Source organism: Malania oleifera, chromosome 8 (assembly GCF_029873635.1).
Source record: "Malania oleifera isolate guangnan ecotype guangnan chromosome 8, ASM2987363v1, whole genome shotgun sequence".
Classification (NCBI taxonomy): domain Eukaryota; kingdom Viridiplantae; phylum Streptophyta; class Magnoliopsida; order Santalales; family Ximeniaceae; genus Malania; species Malania oleifera.
Window position 1 is genome coordinate 87,771,887 of NC_080424.1, and position 15,431 is coordinate 87,787,317.

At 34.4% G+C, this 15,431-nt stretch overlaps 1 protein-coding gene across 1 annotated transcript; it reads right to left on the reverse strand.

Moving 5' to 3' along the window:
- Positions 1-3,164: 3,164 nt before the first annotated feature.
- On the reverse strand, positions 3,165-12,348 carry LOC131161715 (uncharacterized). The gene is made up of 7 exons (XM_058117675.1): positions 11,880-12,348; positions 6,041-6,098; positions 5,594-5,674; positions 5,349-5,384; positions 4,668-4,907; positions 4,445-4,586; positions 3,165-4,103 (listed from the first exon to the last, which is right to left on the reverse strand). The coding sequence occupies exons 1-7, from the start codon at positions 12,053-12,055 to the stop codon at positions 3,604-3,606; spliced, it is 1,233 nt and encodes a 410-aa protein (XP_057973658.1). The 5' UTR covers positions 12,056-12,348; the 3' UTR covers positions 3,165-3,603.
- Positions 12,349-15,431: the final 3,083 nt, after the last annotated feature.

Genomic DNA, 15,431 nt, shown 5'->3' on the forward strand with positions numbered 1-15,431 from the left:
CACTATGTAATATAAAAACTCAAAATGGTTGTTTGTTTATATTAGCCAAATTTGAACCAAGTCTTGTAGTGAATAAGAATTTATGCTTGCTGATATAAAGTCTTGTATAAATGAATCCAATCACTCTTTCCAAATATTTAGAACTCAAATAAACTCTTGTTAAATTTATCTTTGGGATGTTAACTAAGTAACGTACTCTCATATGGTTTCCACAAGATATGGTGTAACCAACGTACTCCCTTTCGGTTTCTACAACCCAAATCAAAATTGGACTCTAGGTTTACTTGATTTCCAAATATGCGTAGTATGTATACTTTAGATATTTAAAACATCCACACAGTTGTATATGAACTGAAAATAAAGAATAGAGAAAGAGGGAGTGAGATAGGGATTTTTACGAGATTCGGCTTATATCCAGCCTACGTCCTCGCCTTTAGCAAACTACCAAAGGATTCACTAAACCTGTTCCGTTGACAAGTGGAACAAAACCTGATTACAAGCGATACCCCACGCTCAAACACTCCTTCACTTAGGCTAGAGTCCGCCTCTCCAAACGATGTCCCCTTGTTCGGTCACTCCTTTAGGCTAGAGCCCGCCTTTCTAAGCAATATCCCCTTGCTTAGCCAACGATCCAAACAATCCTTAGAACGTCAAACAATTGCAAGAAACACAAGATAAGATCTACGTACAAGTATACTCTTTCAAAGAGTAAGTTAGTACAATTTCAGCACTATATACTTTAATGTAAAATATCAATATGAAATAGAATGAAGCTCAAGTGTGGAATTCACCAATATCATTCTTAGATGAGAATTAGCAGTAGGAATTCAGAGAAGGAAGGATTAGCACTTCAGAATATTTCAGCAAAAGAGAGTGAAGAATAAAACTTTGGAAGAACAAAAGTGTTTTCAGTTTCTCAAAACAGATTTTTTAATTCTTAGATGAGTTTTGATTTGCAAAACCATGTATTTATAGGCTTTCAAACAAGCGATTATATTTTAAAATATAAGATTTTTAAAAATTTGCTCGTTGAACAGTGTTCAGATATCTGAAGAGTCAAGTTCAGTCATCTAAAGTTCCTGAAACCCTTTAAAAAATGAACTAGACACAGGGTCAGATGTCTAAAGAGAGGGTTTAGACATTTGAGGTGTCGGGTTCAGATGTCTGAAGTGTCAACTTCAAACGTCTAAATAGCTACTGCGTGTTTTAGATTTGTCGCAAAAAATCTTCAGATGTATGAGCTTATTCTTCAGAAGTCTGAGGTCGTTCTGTGTGCTATTCAGATAGCCAAAGTTCCTCCCGTGAACAGTATTCAAATAGCCTGTGACCCCACTTTAGTATTTTAGTCATAACTTTTTCTGTATAACTCCAAATTAGGTGTTCTTGGTGTCAAAAGAAAGCTAAGAGAAAATCCTATAACTTTCATGTTAAACACATGTTCTAATAAAGAGATTTTGATATAGAAAAATTCACCTTAATGCGGATGCATAAAAACTGACAGTATTTGGAAAAACTCTTTTTTGTGCTTTTCATTCCAAAAATGATTCTAATCCTTTTAAAATAATTTTTGACCTTATAAAAATATTTTCTAAGTATTTTAAAAGGTATTTAGGTTCAAGAAATTAATCTAAGAGTTTCATAATATTTCAAACAATATTTTAAACATTAAAGTACTTACATGAGACTTCTAAGACATTAACATTTTAGGTTCTTGAGTCTTCATGCTTTATCTTTGGATTGAGTACATCTTTTCTTCAAACTTCCATATTCTTTGAGTTTTCTCACTTTGCCTTTCTTTGGCTCTTTTGACTTTAATATTCCTTAACTTTCAACAACTCATTCATGTCCTTATATTCTTCAAGGTTTAATATATCATTTTTAAATCCATGTTTTGACTCATTTAAGCTTCATTTGATCCTTGTGAGCACTTTAACCTTACTTTCTCATATGTGAGCCCTAAAATAACATTACTCACACAAATATGTTAAATTCCACTTATTTGTTAGCATCAAAACAAGATAACAAGATTTTAAACCTTGTAAGGCCAACAGTTTAGCTTCCCCAGTAGCCGCTACACTTCCCTCAATAGTGACACTAGGCTTCTCATTGTTGTCCTCCTGACCTATATCCTTTTGTACTTGCCCCAGTTGCAAGCAATCCTGTAATATCCTAATTATCGTTCCACTAGCCCTGCCATGGGAGCCTTCCCATTTTTAGCAAAATGGTGACCATTTATCCCGCATGCATATCTGCATACAGTTTGTGAAATGAGAAAGGCTACCGTTGGTGCATTGCACGTCAACCGAAAAATAACAAAAGCATTTCTAACGTTTCTGATTGTAAAAGGGGAATGTATACACCTTAACTGTTCATCGCTTTCTCATGCTCTGTTTCAATCCTAGAAGCATCTCTGCTCTCAGCTCTCAGCTCTTACATTTCCAAATATATAATTACACACATGTAAATACAACTGTTTTCCTTCCCAAAAAACAAACATTTTACACAAAACACAAATAGACAAGGAGAAAAGAGATCTGTACATCAACAAGATCAATGTTAGGAAGATTGGAGGCTGATTTCTTTCCTGACCTGCCCAAGTCACTTGCTCGAAAATAATCTTCCGAAAATCTGAGCTCCTTAACAGTGTAGTTTCCATCTGTGATCCCAATTAGAACTGGAAACATCCGATCCATGGGACCACTGGAATGCACCAGGGAAAGAGAATTAAATATAGAAATGTTTTTTCCTAGTCACTGTGCATAGTTCTTTTTTCCTGTGGATTTTTATTACATAAATAATTGGGGCTAGGCTAAGCCATCCCAGCAGAAATATTTTCCCCTGGACTGAGGGAATATTACTTAGGACTCTCCTGGTCTTTCTTCAAATCACAACATAGGGAATTTAAGTCCATCTAGTGGACCATTTGGCATATCAATGTGTAGTAAAGAATCAATTTATTTATTTAAAATAAAAATAAAAAATAATTTATTTAATAATTTTTTAGAATTTGAAAAAGTTGGACCAACATTGGCATAGTCTTGGAGCAGAAAACTGTCGCCCGGGTTCATCCATTGGCTATTGCTCATCCAGTGTTTGGTGACCAGAAACAGTGAGAAAATTGGGCAGGCGATAGAGAGGCAGGACCAATTGCAGGGAGTCAAAACTCAAAAGAAAAGGACAATTATTTGAAAAGTTACATGGAGCAATACTGTACTGACAATTTCATATGTTCATGAATGCAAATCCAAGACACAAATCCACGAGATCTCACATGCACTCTTGATGACTAATCATGGGTCTGGAAATAAATGACCAATTAACATGGACCCAATATCACATATTATGCATATTTGGAACCCTGACTTTCAAATCCGTGGTAAATCCTTAGCCCGTTGAGAAACAAATTATTAAGCCTCATACCAATGATCTTGTACCACCGTCTTTATTAACTCAGATAACTCATTCGCTTTGAGTCGAACATTACTGTTTGTGGCACCTTCCAGTCCAAACTAAATCCTAGGAACCCAATCCTTGCTTTTCATGGCATCTTTAATTCAGAAAATTTGCGTCCAAACTTTGGTAAAAATTTCTGTAATGAAAGATTTATAATCTTGATCTAATGCATTTAATAGGATTAAAAGGTGACTGTCTCTGTGAAGAAATAAAGGGAGGCCCATTCAAGTTGTCTGACGACTCTGACCGCCTCATCTCCCAACCTTCCACATTCTTCGGAACACAAACATCAAAAAGAATTTGACCAAGGACCCCATGAGCATTGATGCTTGGAGTGCTAGGAAAATGGATCAAACCTTCTTTCTGTTCATCTTGCAAAGACTCAACATCTCTACCCTCCAGATAATTCATGGAATCGGGTAAAAGAAACTGGTCTCTTGGTTCCACAGCCAAACCCTGAAAACTGTGACTTGATCTTTCCATTGATTTTCTTGGATTACACATTGAATTGGATATTTTGTCTTGCATCCCATTGAAGTGCATTCTATCACCTCCAAGTTGTTTTATCCTTCGCAAATAAATCACAGATGCCTTTCCCAGTAGCTCAGTCACAGCAGCCTTGTAGTCAATTGGATAAATCCGATAGTGACCTGTGGCAGGGCATTGAATCATGCAAACATTATATGATATTAATTTTAAAAACAGCGAAATGTAAAAAATATTTTTACATGTGTGTGTTTTTATAAAATGCTACCCCAGATGTGGTTTCATTTTTATTTTTATTTTTTGGTGGATATAAGAAAATCAAACATATTAAGTAGCAATTACACAAAAGGCATGTGCAAACACACATGTGCGCACACAAAAATTATTTTTATGCAAGCTTGACGGCAAATATCATTGACATCAACCCAGGTTAGATATATTTAAGTGCACAGTAAAAAACCATCAAAATAGTTTCAACAGTCATCACCAAGGCTTAGGTACAGACCTACATGAGGAGAATCATTCCATTTCACTACTTTAACATTGGCCCCAAGGTCTTGTAGTCGTTGAGCAAAAGTGCATATAGTTTTATAGGAAGCAAGATCATCATTTTCTGAGCATAAAATCAAATATGGGGCCCCCATTCTCTGCACAAGAATATTAGTGAATTAATAGAGCAGAAAAGGACAGGCACAATTTGAGTATCGATTATTATGTTCTGTACTAACAGCAGATGAGTAGAGTGTCTGCCAGTACTCAGCACGCTGTGATTCAAAACTGTTGAGGAAGAGAGCATCTAAACATGAAGCAATGCTATTTGCTATCCACAATGCAAATCTTGGTGGATGGGACACTTTGAGAATGGTCGGGTGAAGGATAAATTTCGTACCCAAGTCACTGGTAAAATCTACCGGACTGGAATCATAAATGTAACCAGAAATGCAGTCTTTAACAAGTTGATAATTATCCTTCACAAGAAACATATCATTAGGAAAATAGCAAGGCTTGAAAAGTAATCAAACTACATAAAAATTAGACACTAACAAGAAAAGAGAGCATTTTTTCGGTCTTCGACATATATGATTGTCCAAATCAGACATAAAGTGAGCCCACGATTACAATTTTCACCTTTGCTGTTTTTCCAACTGAACGAGATGAATCAACACATTTCATGGAACCCATATAAAATTAATCAGGTAAAATTAGATAAGCAACAACCACATCCAAATTTGATACAAAGTGAGCTCACAACGACAATTTTAACCTTAATGCTGTTTTTTCAACTGAATGTGATGAATTATCACATTTCATTGAAACTGTAAAATTAATCAGGTAAAATTTGATAAACAAAAACCACTAAACAGAGATTGAAACTTATTTTTATGGACCGAACATGATAACAAGCATACCAGACTGCATTGCGCCCCACATTTTCCTTCAATTATCTGCAACAGAAGGGAAAGATATTTATATTACAACAACTCTTTTTTTCCCACGAGGTTGAATCACTCAATTTATCCAATGCACTGAATGTTGCTTCACAATTTCTTGATCAGACAAATAAGAAAAAAGTTTAAAATAATAATAATAGTAACTGACTTTTGCAATGCAAATTAACAATAACAGCAGAAATCTAGAATTTTGAAAGATTTACCTGAAGAACATTATACATACAAGCTTTTGGACCACCAGAAAACGATACAAAGACAACAGGACATGGCCTAATCTTTAGCTCCTTCAAATACAAAACAGAACCAAATCCCAAAATATGTTAAGGTTACTCTAAGTACATTATCTTCTTTCTAACGTCACACACAGTGCAGAACTGAAAACTTGTAGCATGAAAGCCAGAAAAAAATAAATAAATAAAAAATGGGGCAGGGGGCACACGAGGGAATTATACTCTCAAAAGCCAAAATATAAATGATAAAATAAAGCTGATTTTCAGTTCTTGTTAAATTTTTTTTTTAATTCAATTTTGTTATTTTATTCCTAAAGCATGATGTTTCAACATAGGCAAGCTGTTCACTTGATTATCAACGAAAGAATCAAAATATAAAGATCCATACTGCTGTAATTGGAGGACCATATTAGCACTAACCTCAACAAGTTCAGTCAGAATATCAAATGCTAGTGATGTGGCCTTTTCAGGGAAGAACCTGCAAGTATTATAACCCAATCAGAATATCAAATGCTAGTGATGTGTGTGTGTGTGAACTATGTAGGCAATTTCAACTACATCATGAAGGGATGCTCCATATCAGACCCCACATGATTGAAGAAAGCAGCAACAATAGATTCATTTAAGCTTATCCCAATTGCATTAATATTATCCAACTAAAAGTTGAAGAGAAAACAAAAAATCTAGATCTATTTTGACAAGTACAAGAGCTATAAAGCTAGTGCATGTATTTTTTTGTAATCTCATTTTCAATGAAACTTTTCATATCTTTCAGCAAATCATTTATTAGTTTCCTTCTCTGGGAGTATTCCATCATATATTGAGAACATGGAATTAAAAAAGAAAGAAGAAAGACTTAAAACAGAAAGGAAGTTAGAAGAGAAGAGTTAGTTAGCAGAGATTAGTTAAAGAATTAGTTAGAAAAGTTAGTTATTAGTTTATTTTGTTATTTTGATGAATTATAAATAGGACTCAAGTCTGATGTAAATTCATTCAATTACAATTCAGTATTGCTGTTTTTCCGTCTTTGTTTTCTTCACCAAGTTCAGATTCTCAACATGGTATCGGAGCTCTTGCACAAGAAAGCAGCAGTAGCATCTTTCCTAAATTTTGCAATATGTTTTGCAAATTCTGATCGGGATTTTTTTTCTCTTCTTTTCTTCTTGAAGATCCTATGTTTCTTGCATTTCTTGAATAAATTCTTGAAAATGAGTTCTGGAAATTCTCCTCTTGTCAGTTCATCTCCCATCAACCCTTCAAATGACTCATCAAGTCCATATTACCTGCATCCAAGTGATAATCTTGGTGCTTTGGTAGTATCAGAAATTTTCAATGGACAGAATTATGTTGCATGGAGTCATTCGATAGTCATTGCATTGACAGTCAAGAACAAGGTACAGTTTATAGATGGTTCAATTGCTTCTCCCCCTTTTGATCAACTTGTCAAACACACAGCATGGGTAAAGGCAAATAATCTAGTTCTTTCTCGGTTGATGAATTCTATTTCAAAGAAATATGAAATAAATTGTTGTTTGTGGTTTCTTCTGCTGATCTTTGGAATGAACTTAAAGCCAGATATCTCAAGAGTGATGGGCCAAGGGTTTTGCATCTTGAGAAATCTTTGAGTTGCATCAGTCAGAGTGCTCATTTTGTTATTGAATATTTTAGTACCTTCAAGCCTCTTTGGGACAAGTACATTAGCTATAGGCCATTTCCAACATGCACATGTGGTAAGATGGCAACATGTACTTGCGAACTTTTCAATTTTCTACAAATCAGACAGCAATCTGATTATGTACTCATATTCTTGGCGGGGCTAAATGATTCTTATGCCTCTATCAGAAGCCAATTGCCGCTAATGGTTCCATTACCAAGCATGTCCAAAGTTTTCTCTCTACAGCTTCAAGAAGAAAGTCAAAGACAGCTTACAAATTCTGCTACATATAATGAGACTCATGCTTCGATGGCAAAGCAATTTAATCAGCAGAATTACCAGCCAAAATCTTTCAAAGACAAACCAAAGAAATCTACCCTACACTGTACTCATTGTGGCTATAATGGTCACACAGTGGATAAGTGTTTTCAACTTCATGGTTATCCCCCTAGCTAGAATAGACCAAAAGGAAGAAGAAATGAGGCTTCTACTCATGCTGTCATTACAACTCCAGAAGTCTACAATCAAAATAGTAATGAGCAACAAAAGTTTTGTTTCACTCCAGAGGAATTTAATAAACTAATGGCACTTGCAAATTCGGCACAGCCCAATTCTTCGAACCAGAATAATGTCCAACCAGCTATTAATCTTGTCACCACCTCTCAATTTTCTGGTAAAGTGCAATCTACACTTAAACCAACTTTATTTTCTTGTAATTCTGTTGCTTCTAAGCTAAATCCCAGTTTATTTTGGATTCTTAACACAAGCGCAACAGATCATATGATCTGCTCACCACTTTTATATCATTCTATACCTAAACCAGTTAATGCATCCATAAATCTTCCTAATGATACTACAATTCTAGCTACACATATTGGTACTGTAAGTCTCTCAAATTCCTTATTTTTACATGTCTAATGTGTTCCTCGTTTTTCATTTAATCTACCATCTGTTTCCAAACTCACTAAACAATCTAATCTTTCTCTTATCTTTACTGCTTCTCATTGTTTTTTACAGGACCAATCAATGGAGAAGATTATTGGGACTGCTCTTGAGAAAGAATGACTTTACCATCTAACTCAAGCTTCATCAAAAGTTAAAATCTGCAATTCATTTCATTTTAATTCTACACTTTTTGCTTTATCTTCTCCTCACAAACCATTAGACATATGGCATTGTAGATTAGGACATGTATCTAGTTCAAGAGTACATTCTCTCAAACAAATTGATTTTGCTATCACTTTTGATTGTACAAATGTTTATGATATATGTTCTTTAGCAAAGCAAAGAAGGCTTCCTTTTCCTGTATCACAAAGTAATTCTAATAAAAGCTTCAATTTGATCCATTGTGATATATGGGGTCCTTCTGGCACTACTTCTTACTCTGGTTTTAGATATTTTTTCACTATAGTCGATGACTTCACAAGGTGTACTTGGGTATACATGCTTAAAGCTAAATCAGAAGTGCCATCTTTAATCAAAACTTGCTGTAAAATGATAGCAAACCAGTTTTCTTCTTCTGTGAAAGCTATACGGTCTGATAATGGACCAGAATTTTACTCACAAAATTTTATCATAAATATGGTATTTTGCATCAAAGAAGTTGTGTAGAAACTCCACAACAAAATGGTGTTGTGGAGAGAAAACATCAACATCTACTGAGCACTGCAAGAGCCTTAATGTTTCAAGCAAATCTACCATTAATTTTTTGGAGTGACTGTGTGCTTACTGCAGCACACACAATCAATAGAATTCCCACTCCTCTACTTCAAAATAAATCCCCTTTTGAAAGGCTTTTTAATAAAACACCTAATCTTTCTCATTTAAAAGTTTTTGGTTGCCCTTGCTTTGCATCAACTTTAAATAGTCACATACAGAAATTTGATTCAAGAGCCACAAAGTGTATATTCCTAGGATATCCTTCTGATATTAAGGGTAATAAACTCATGGATCTGAACACCAATAAGATAATTGTTTCTCGGAATGTCATATTCCATGAAACATTTTTTCCTTTCCAAATGTTACCACCAAATCCTGAACATCATTCCTTTATGTTTCCTATTTTATAAACTTTTTCAAATTCCCCTTCTACCAACTCATTCTTCAATTCATATCAGAATATAGAATCTGCATCATCACATAATAATTCAACTCTTTTCTCTAAACCTCATACACACGTTGATTCAGACTCATCTACATTTCCATCTCCTTCCAATATGGATCCAATATCTGATTCAACTGACCAAGAAGTCCTACAGCTCAAAAAATCAACCACAATTAAACAAAAACCTTCATATCTGCAGGACTATTATTGTGGTAATATCTCTTCATCTCAAAGTGCAACTCAGGCATCTACTTCAACTGACTCTCCTGGTAATTTCTATTCTCTTCACCTTTTTCTTTCTACCAGTAGACTGTCCACATCACATAAATCTTTTTTAACTTCTATCACAAACTCTCCAGAACCCAAAACATATCAACAAGCTTCTAGACTACCTGAATGGCAAGCTGCCATGAAAAATGAACTTAATGCTTTGGAGTTGAATAAAACTTGGAGCTTGTTACTCTTCCTACAAATAAAAGGACTATTGGTTGTAAATGGGTATTCACAGTAAAATATAAAGCTGATAGAACTATAGAAAGAAATAAAGCTAGAATGGTGGCCAAAGGGTATACTCAGCAAGAAGGCCTAGATTTCTTTGATACTTTCTCTCCTGTGGCCAAAATTACATCCATTTGATTATTACTTGCTATAGCTACAGTCAAACAGTGGCATCTCCATCAACTAGATGTCAATAATGCATTTCTGCATGGTGATTTACATGAAGAGGTATACATGGAATTGCCTCCTGGTTTGGCTGTCCAAGGAGAACAAAGTTTGTCAACTTTTAAAGAGTCCCTATGGCTTAAAGCAAGCTTCTAGGCAATGATTTGCCAAGCTATCCAATGCTCTTATTTCCTATGGATTTGTTCAAGGTAATTCTGATTGTTCTCTGTTCATTAAGAAATATGACAGTTCCTTTATGGCCTTATTAGTTTATGTGGATGATGTGCTCTTGGCAATTGACAGCATTCAGGATATTGAAAGGTTGAAGTCCTTTTTAGATGCAAAATTCACTATTAAAGAATGAGGACAACTGAAATACTTTCTTGGCTTGGAAGTTGCAAGGTCCAAAACTGGTATCTCTTTATGCCAACGAAAGTATATACTTGATTTACTTGCTAACACTGGTTTAACTGGTTCAAAACCTGCTGCCTTCCCTATGGAATCTACTCTCAAGTTATCAGCAAATGATACCAATTTATATGGAGATCCATTAGGTTATCGAAGACTTATTGGCAGATTACTTAACTCTCACCAGGCCTGGCTTAGCCTATTATGTACAAGTGCTCAGTCAGTTTTTAGCAAAACCTGCTGTCAGTCACCATCAAGCAGCCATTCGGGTATTGCGGTATCTCAAGGCTACTCCGAGGCAAGGTCTCTTCTTTCCATCCTCTTCATATTTTCAATTAAAGGGTTTTTCAGATAGTGATTGGGCAGGCTGTGTAGATACTCGAAGGAGTATCACTGGTTTTGCAATTTTTATTGGCAACTCATTGATTTCATGGAAATCAAAGAAACAAGTTACCATCAGTCGCTCGTCTGCAGAGGCAGAGTACCGAGCCCTTGCTACTACAACATGTGAATTAAATGGTTTTTGTATGCCTTACAAGACCTAGATATCAATCATTCTCCGTCAGCTCTGTTATATACTAACAATAAATCAACAATGTCCATAGCCACAAATCCTGTTCAGCATGAGAGAACGAAGCATATCTAGATTGATTGCCATCTTATTAGAGAAAAATTGCAGCAGCATGTTATTAAACTTTTCCATATTCCATCACGATTACAACTAGCAGACATATTTACAAAGCCCCTCAAATCTTTATCATTTCATCATAATCTTCGCAAGATGAACATTCTTAACATCCATGTTCATCTTGAGGGGGGTTGTTGGAGTATTCCATCATATATTGAGAACATGGAATTAAAAAAGAAAGAAGAAAGACTTAAAACAGAAAGGAAGTTAGAAGAGAAGAGTTAGTTAGCAGAGATTAGTTAAAGAATTAGTTAGAAGAGTTAGTTATTAGTTTATTTTGTTATTTTGATGTATTAGAAATAGGACTCTTGAGTCTGATGTAAATTCATTCAATTACAATTCAGTATTGCTGTTTTGCCGTCTCTGTTTTCTTCACCAAGTTCAGATTCTCAACACCTTCAAGGCTATAATTTGCTCAAGAAAGAAATAGCTGCCAAGCACACCACAGCTCTAAGTTCCAGTAACCTTCAATTCAATCATACAAGTAAATAATCAAAAAAATAAGACCTAAACACCAGTACAACCACAACATATTAGCCAGATTGAAACTAAAACAAATGGAACTCCACCGAAGCCCTTTGATGCTGATCCATTTCCCAATTCCCAACATTATTTGTATAGATAGGAATGATTGGAACCCCCAAAGCAGAAAGAAGCCACCTCAGCGGATTCAAACTCAAATTTGAGAGAGAGAGAGAGAGAGAGAGAGAGAGAGAGAGAGAGAGAAGTAAAGCTGGCATACGAGTTGAGAAACTGCGAATGGCAAACGAGGGAGTTCCAGCCGAGGGAAGAATAGAGTTGGACATAATTCTTCAGATGCTTCTCCTGACTCGACATCCACGCGAACACCACCACTATTCCTTCGATTTTCCCACCTTCCTTCCTCCCCCAATAGAACCTACCCCCAAACCCCCACATCTTCCCTCCGCAAAACCAATTCCCGGGAAAACTCCGACCTCACTTCCCAAACTCTCCGGCCGAGAAATGATACAACTTTCCCGAGGAAATGAAAAATCCCACCCAGATTTCCCAAAACTTAAAAATAGATTTAGAATTCGCCCGAATTCACGCTCAAGGCAGGGAGGAAGAGCGCGAGCCTCTCGGTCCAGGTTTTCCGCAACTCGAATTATATAGTGAAAATGATCATGATGATGACGAGACGGAGACGGGACACTGGGATATAGACATTGAAGAGCAGACTCAGCGGAGATAAATTAGATAAACGGCCATGAGCCAACCTTGGACCTGGTTCTTCTGCGGTTAGTGCCCCTGCAGTTCCTGCGGTTAGAACGCCACTTCATCAAAATTTGATTACAAAAATGCCCCAATACATTAAATTCCGTGACAGATATGCCACCCTCTGCGGCGACGATTTTTCTCTTTTAATATGAGCGTAGGGAAACGCGACCGATTGAGAAATTGCCACGTGGATTGGTGGGCTAAACCCGGAAACTTTATTTTTTTGACTTTTTGTTGTAAATAAAATAAAAAGAGAATTATAAAAAAATTGAAGTAAAAAAATTTGAAATTATAGAAATTTAGTAGTATAGTTTTTCAGGAACTAAATGTTGTTAATCATCTTTTTTATATCTCTATTTTAGTTAAACATGTTTTCATATAGGTAAAGATTATATTAACATCCTAAAGGTCAATTCCATAATTAACCATTATGGGAACATACCAAAAGTTATAATATATTTTCAAGATAGTCATTCACATGTATTGTATAATATACACGTTTTACAACACTTCTCATTTGATAACTATATACTGTGAATATGTCTCGTTAAAACTTTCGTTAAGGAAAATCCTGTGAAACAAAACCTTAACGAAAAAAAAGAGTACAGTATTCATACTTCCCCTAAAAAATACAATCAATTAAGAAATGTCTTTAAGTTGTCGTATTCCAATTTTATGTATATGTTTTTTGAAAATTGAAGTTTGTAATGTTTTTGTGAATATATATGTTGAGTTGTCATTTGAACGAATTTTACAAATGTCAATATCTCTTTTTTTCATAAGTTCATGAGTGTAAAAAAACCTTTGGTGAAATATGTTTAGTTCTATCACCTTTTATATACTCACCTTTGATTTGTGCAATACATGCTGTATTATCCTCGTATAATATTGTTGGCTTGTCATTCTCCAGTGATAATCCACTTGTCCCTTTAATGTATTGGATTATAGTTCTTAATCATATACATTCATGACTTGCTTCGTGAATTACCAATATTTTTGAATGGTTTGAAAAGATAGGAGTGATCGTTTGCTTTACAGATCGTCATGAGATAGTAGTATCACCACATGTAAAAATATAATCTATTTGTGATCGAGTTTTATGAGGATCAGAAAGATATCCAACATCAGCATATCCTTTCAACACAGACTTTACTCCCTTTGGATAAAACAAACTCATATCAGATGTGCCGTGGAGATAACGAAAAACATGTTTTACTCCATTCCAATGTCTTTGAGTTGGTGTAGAACTAAACCTTGTCAGAAAATTTATCGCAAAAGTTATATCTGGTCTAGTGCAATTTGCAAGATACAAAAGTGCTCCAATTGCACTAAGATAAAGTACTTCAGGACCAAGAATTTCTTCATCATCTTCTTGAGGATGAAAGAGATCATTTTTTATATCAAGTGAACGAACAACCATCGGAGAGCTTAATGGATAAGATTTATCCATATAAAATTGTTTCAAGATTTTTTATACATAAGATGATTGATGAATAAGAACTCCACTTGCTAAACGTTCAACTTGAAAATCAAGACAAAATTTTGTATTCTCAAGATCTTTCATTTCAAATTCTTTCATTAAGTAGTCAGCGGTCGTTGGGATCTCTTCTAGTGTTCCTACTATGTTTATATCATCAACATAAACTGCAACTATAGCAAATCTAGAATTTATCTTCTTGATAAAAACACAATGACGAATAAGATTATTTTCATATCCAATTTTCAATAAATATTCACTTAGATGATTGTACCACATTTGTCCAGATTGCTTCAGTCTATACAATGATCTTTGTAATTTAACAGAATACATTTGTCATTGTTTTGGATTATATGTAACACCCCAACCTCGAGGGGCCTACGATATTAACTTTTTACTACTAATTTATAGCAGAAGCAAAATAAACTCAATTATTATTAAACCAGAGCACTAATTATCCATATTACAATCATTTATTAAAAAAAAAAAGGAAAAATTTCACAACATAAATATCTGGCATCATACTAATATTTCTAATCAATCTTTATTTTTCTATCCCCACCCACGTGCTTGCTAAACCTGATTTCCGACATGCTCTTCAGAGTCATGTGAAATAAAAATTTGATTGGAGTGAGACGACGCTCAGTAAGTAAATAAGATTATTATTAGTGTGTGGCCAAAATGAGCTTTAAAAAATTTCGTTAAACAATATTTAATACTATAATTTCAAAATTTCTTTTAGAATAAATATAAATTTAAAAATTTCTACATAAAACTTTTGTCATCAATTACAACAGTAAAATTTTATAATTATATACTATAATTGTTAAATTAAACTTTTAACTTTAAAACTATAAAAATATTTAATGATAAACATACATATACTTTTCCTTATACGTTTTCCTTAGATCGTCATTTAAGCATCAAAATGATCATTTTCACGTAAACTTACACTTTTCCTTCAAATCATCAGTAACTTTGTACACGTAATTAAATATGTATAAACATATATTATAAAAATCACCCTTAAACCCATTTGTCGTAAGTCATGTTTACCCCCATGACTTGGTTGTGCGGTCCGAAGACTGAACTTAACTGGCTGGCCGACCATACTAAATCAACGTACGTAAACTTTAAGTGAGATTTTCCTTATTAAGTCCTGGTCCAGAATCAGGTGTGCACTCAGGAGAAATCCACTAACATAAATAATCACTCTATAAATAATGTGGGTGCACTCTCATCCGTATAAATTTTAAATTGCGATACCGAACATCTGTAACTTTGAACTTTCGTTACCATAAAGGGTTTTAAAATCATCTTATTATAATTTATGCAATTTAAAATAATATCTTAAAAATCTCATCTTTACTCATATTTTTATAAAAAAATGCAACGTAGAAATAAACTCATGCCACACAATTTTTGTTTTAAAAATATATATAATTTTATTTTTGAATAGAAAGAAATGCTGAAAATTTACCCGAGGAAATTAGAACATTTTTTAACCCAAAAATAGATGCAAGTATATTAAAGATAAAACTGATATAATTAAATATGCGTACAAATAAGCTCATGAAA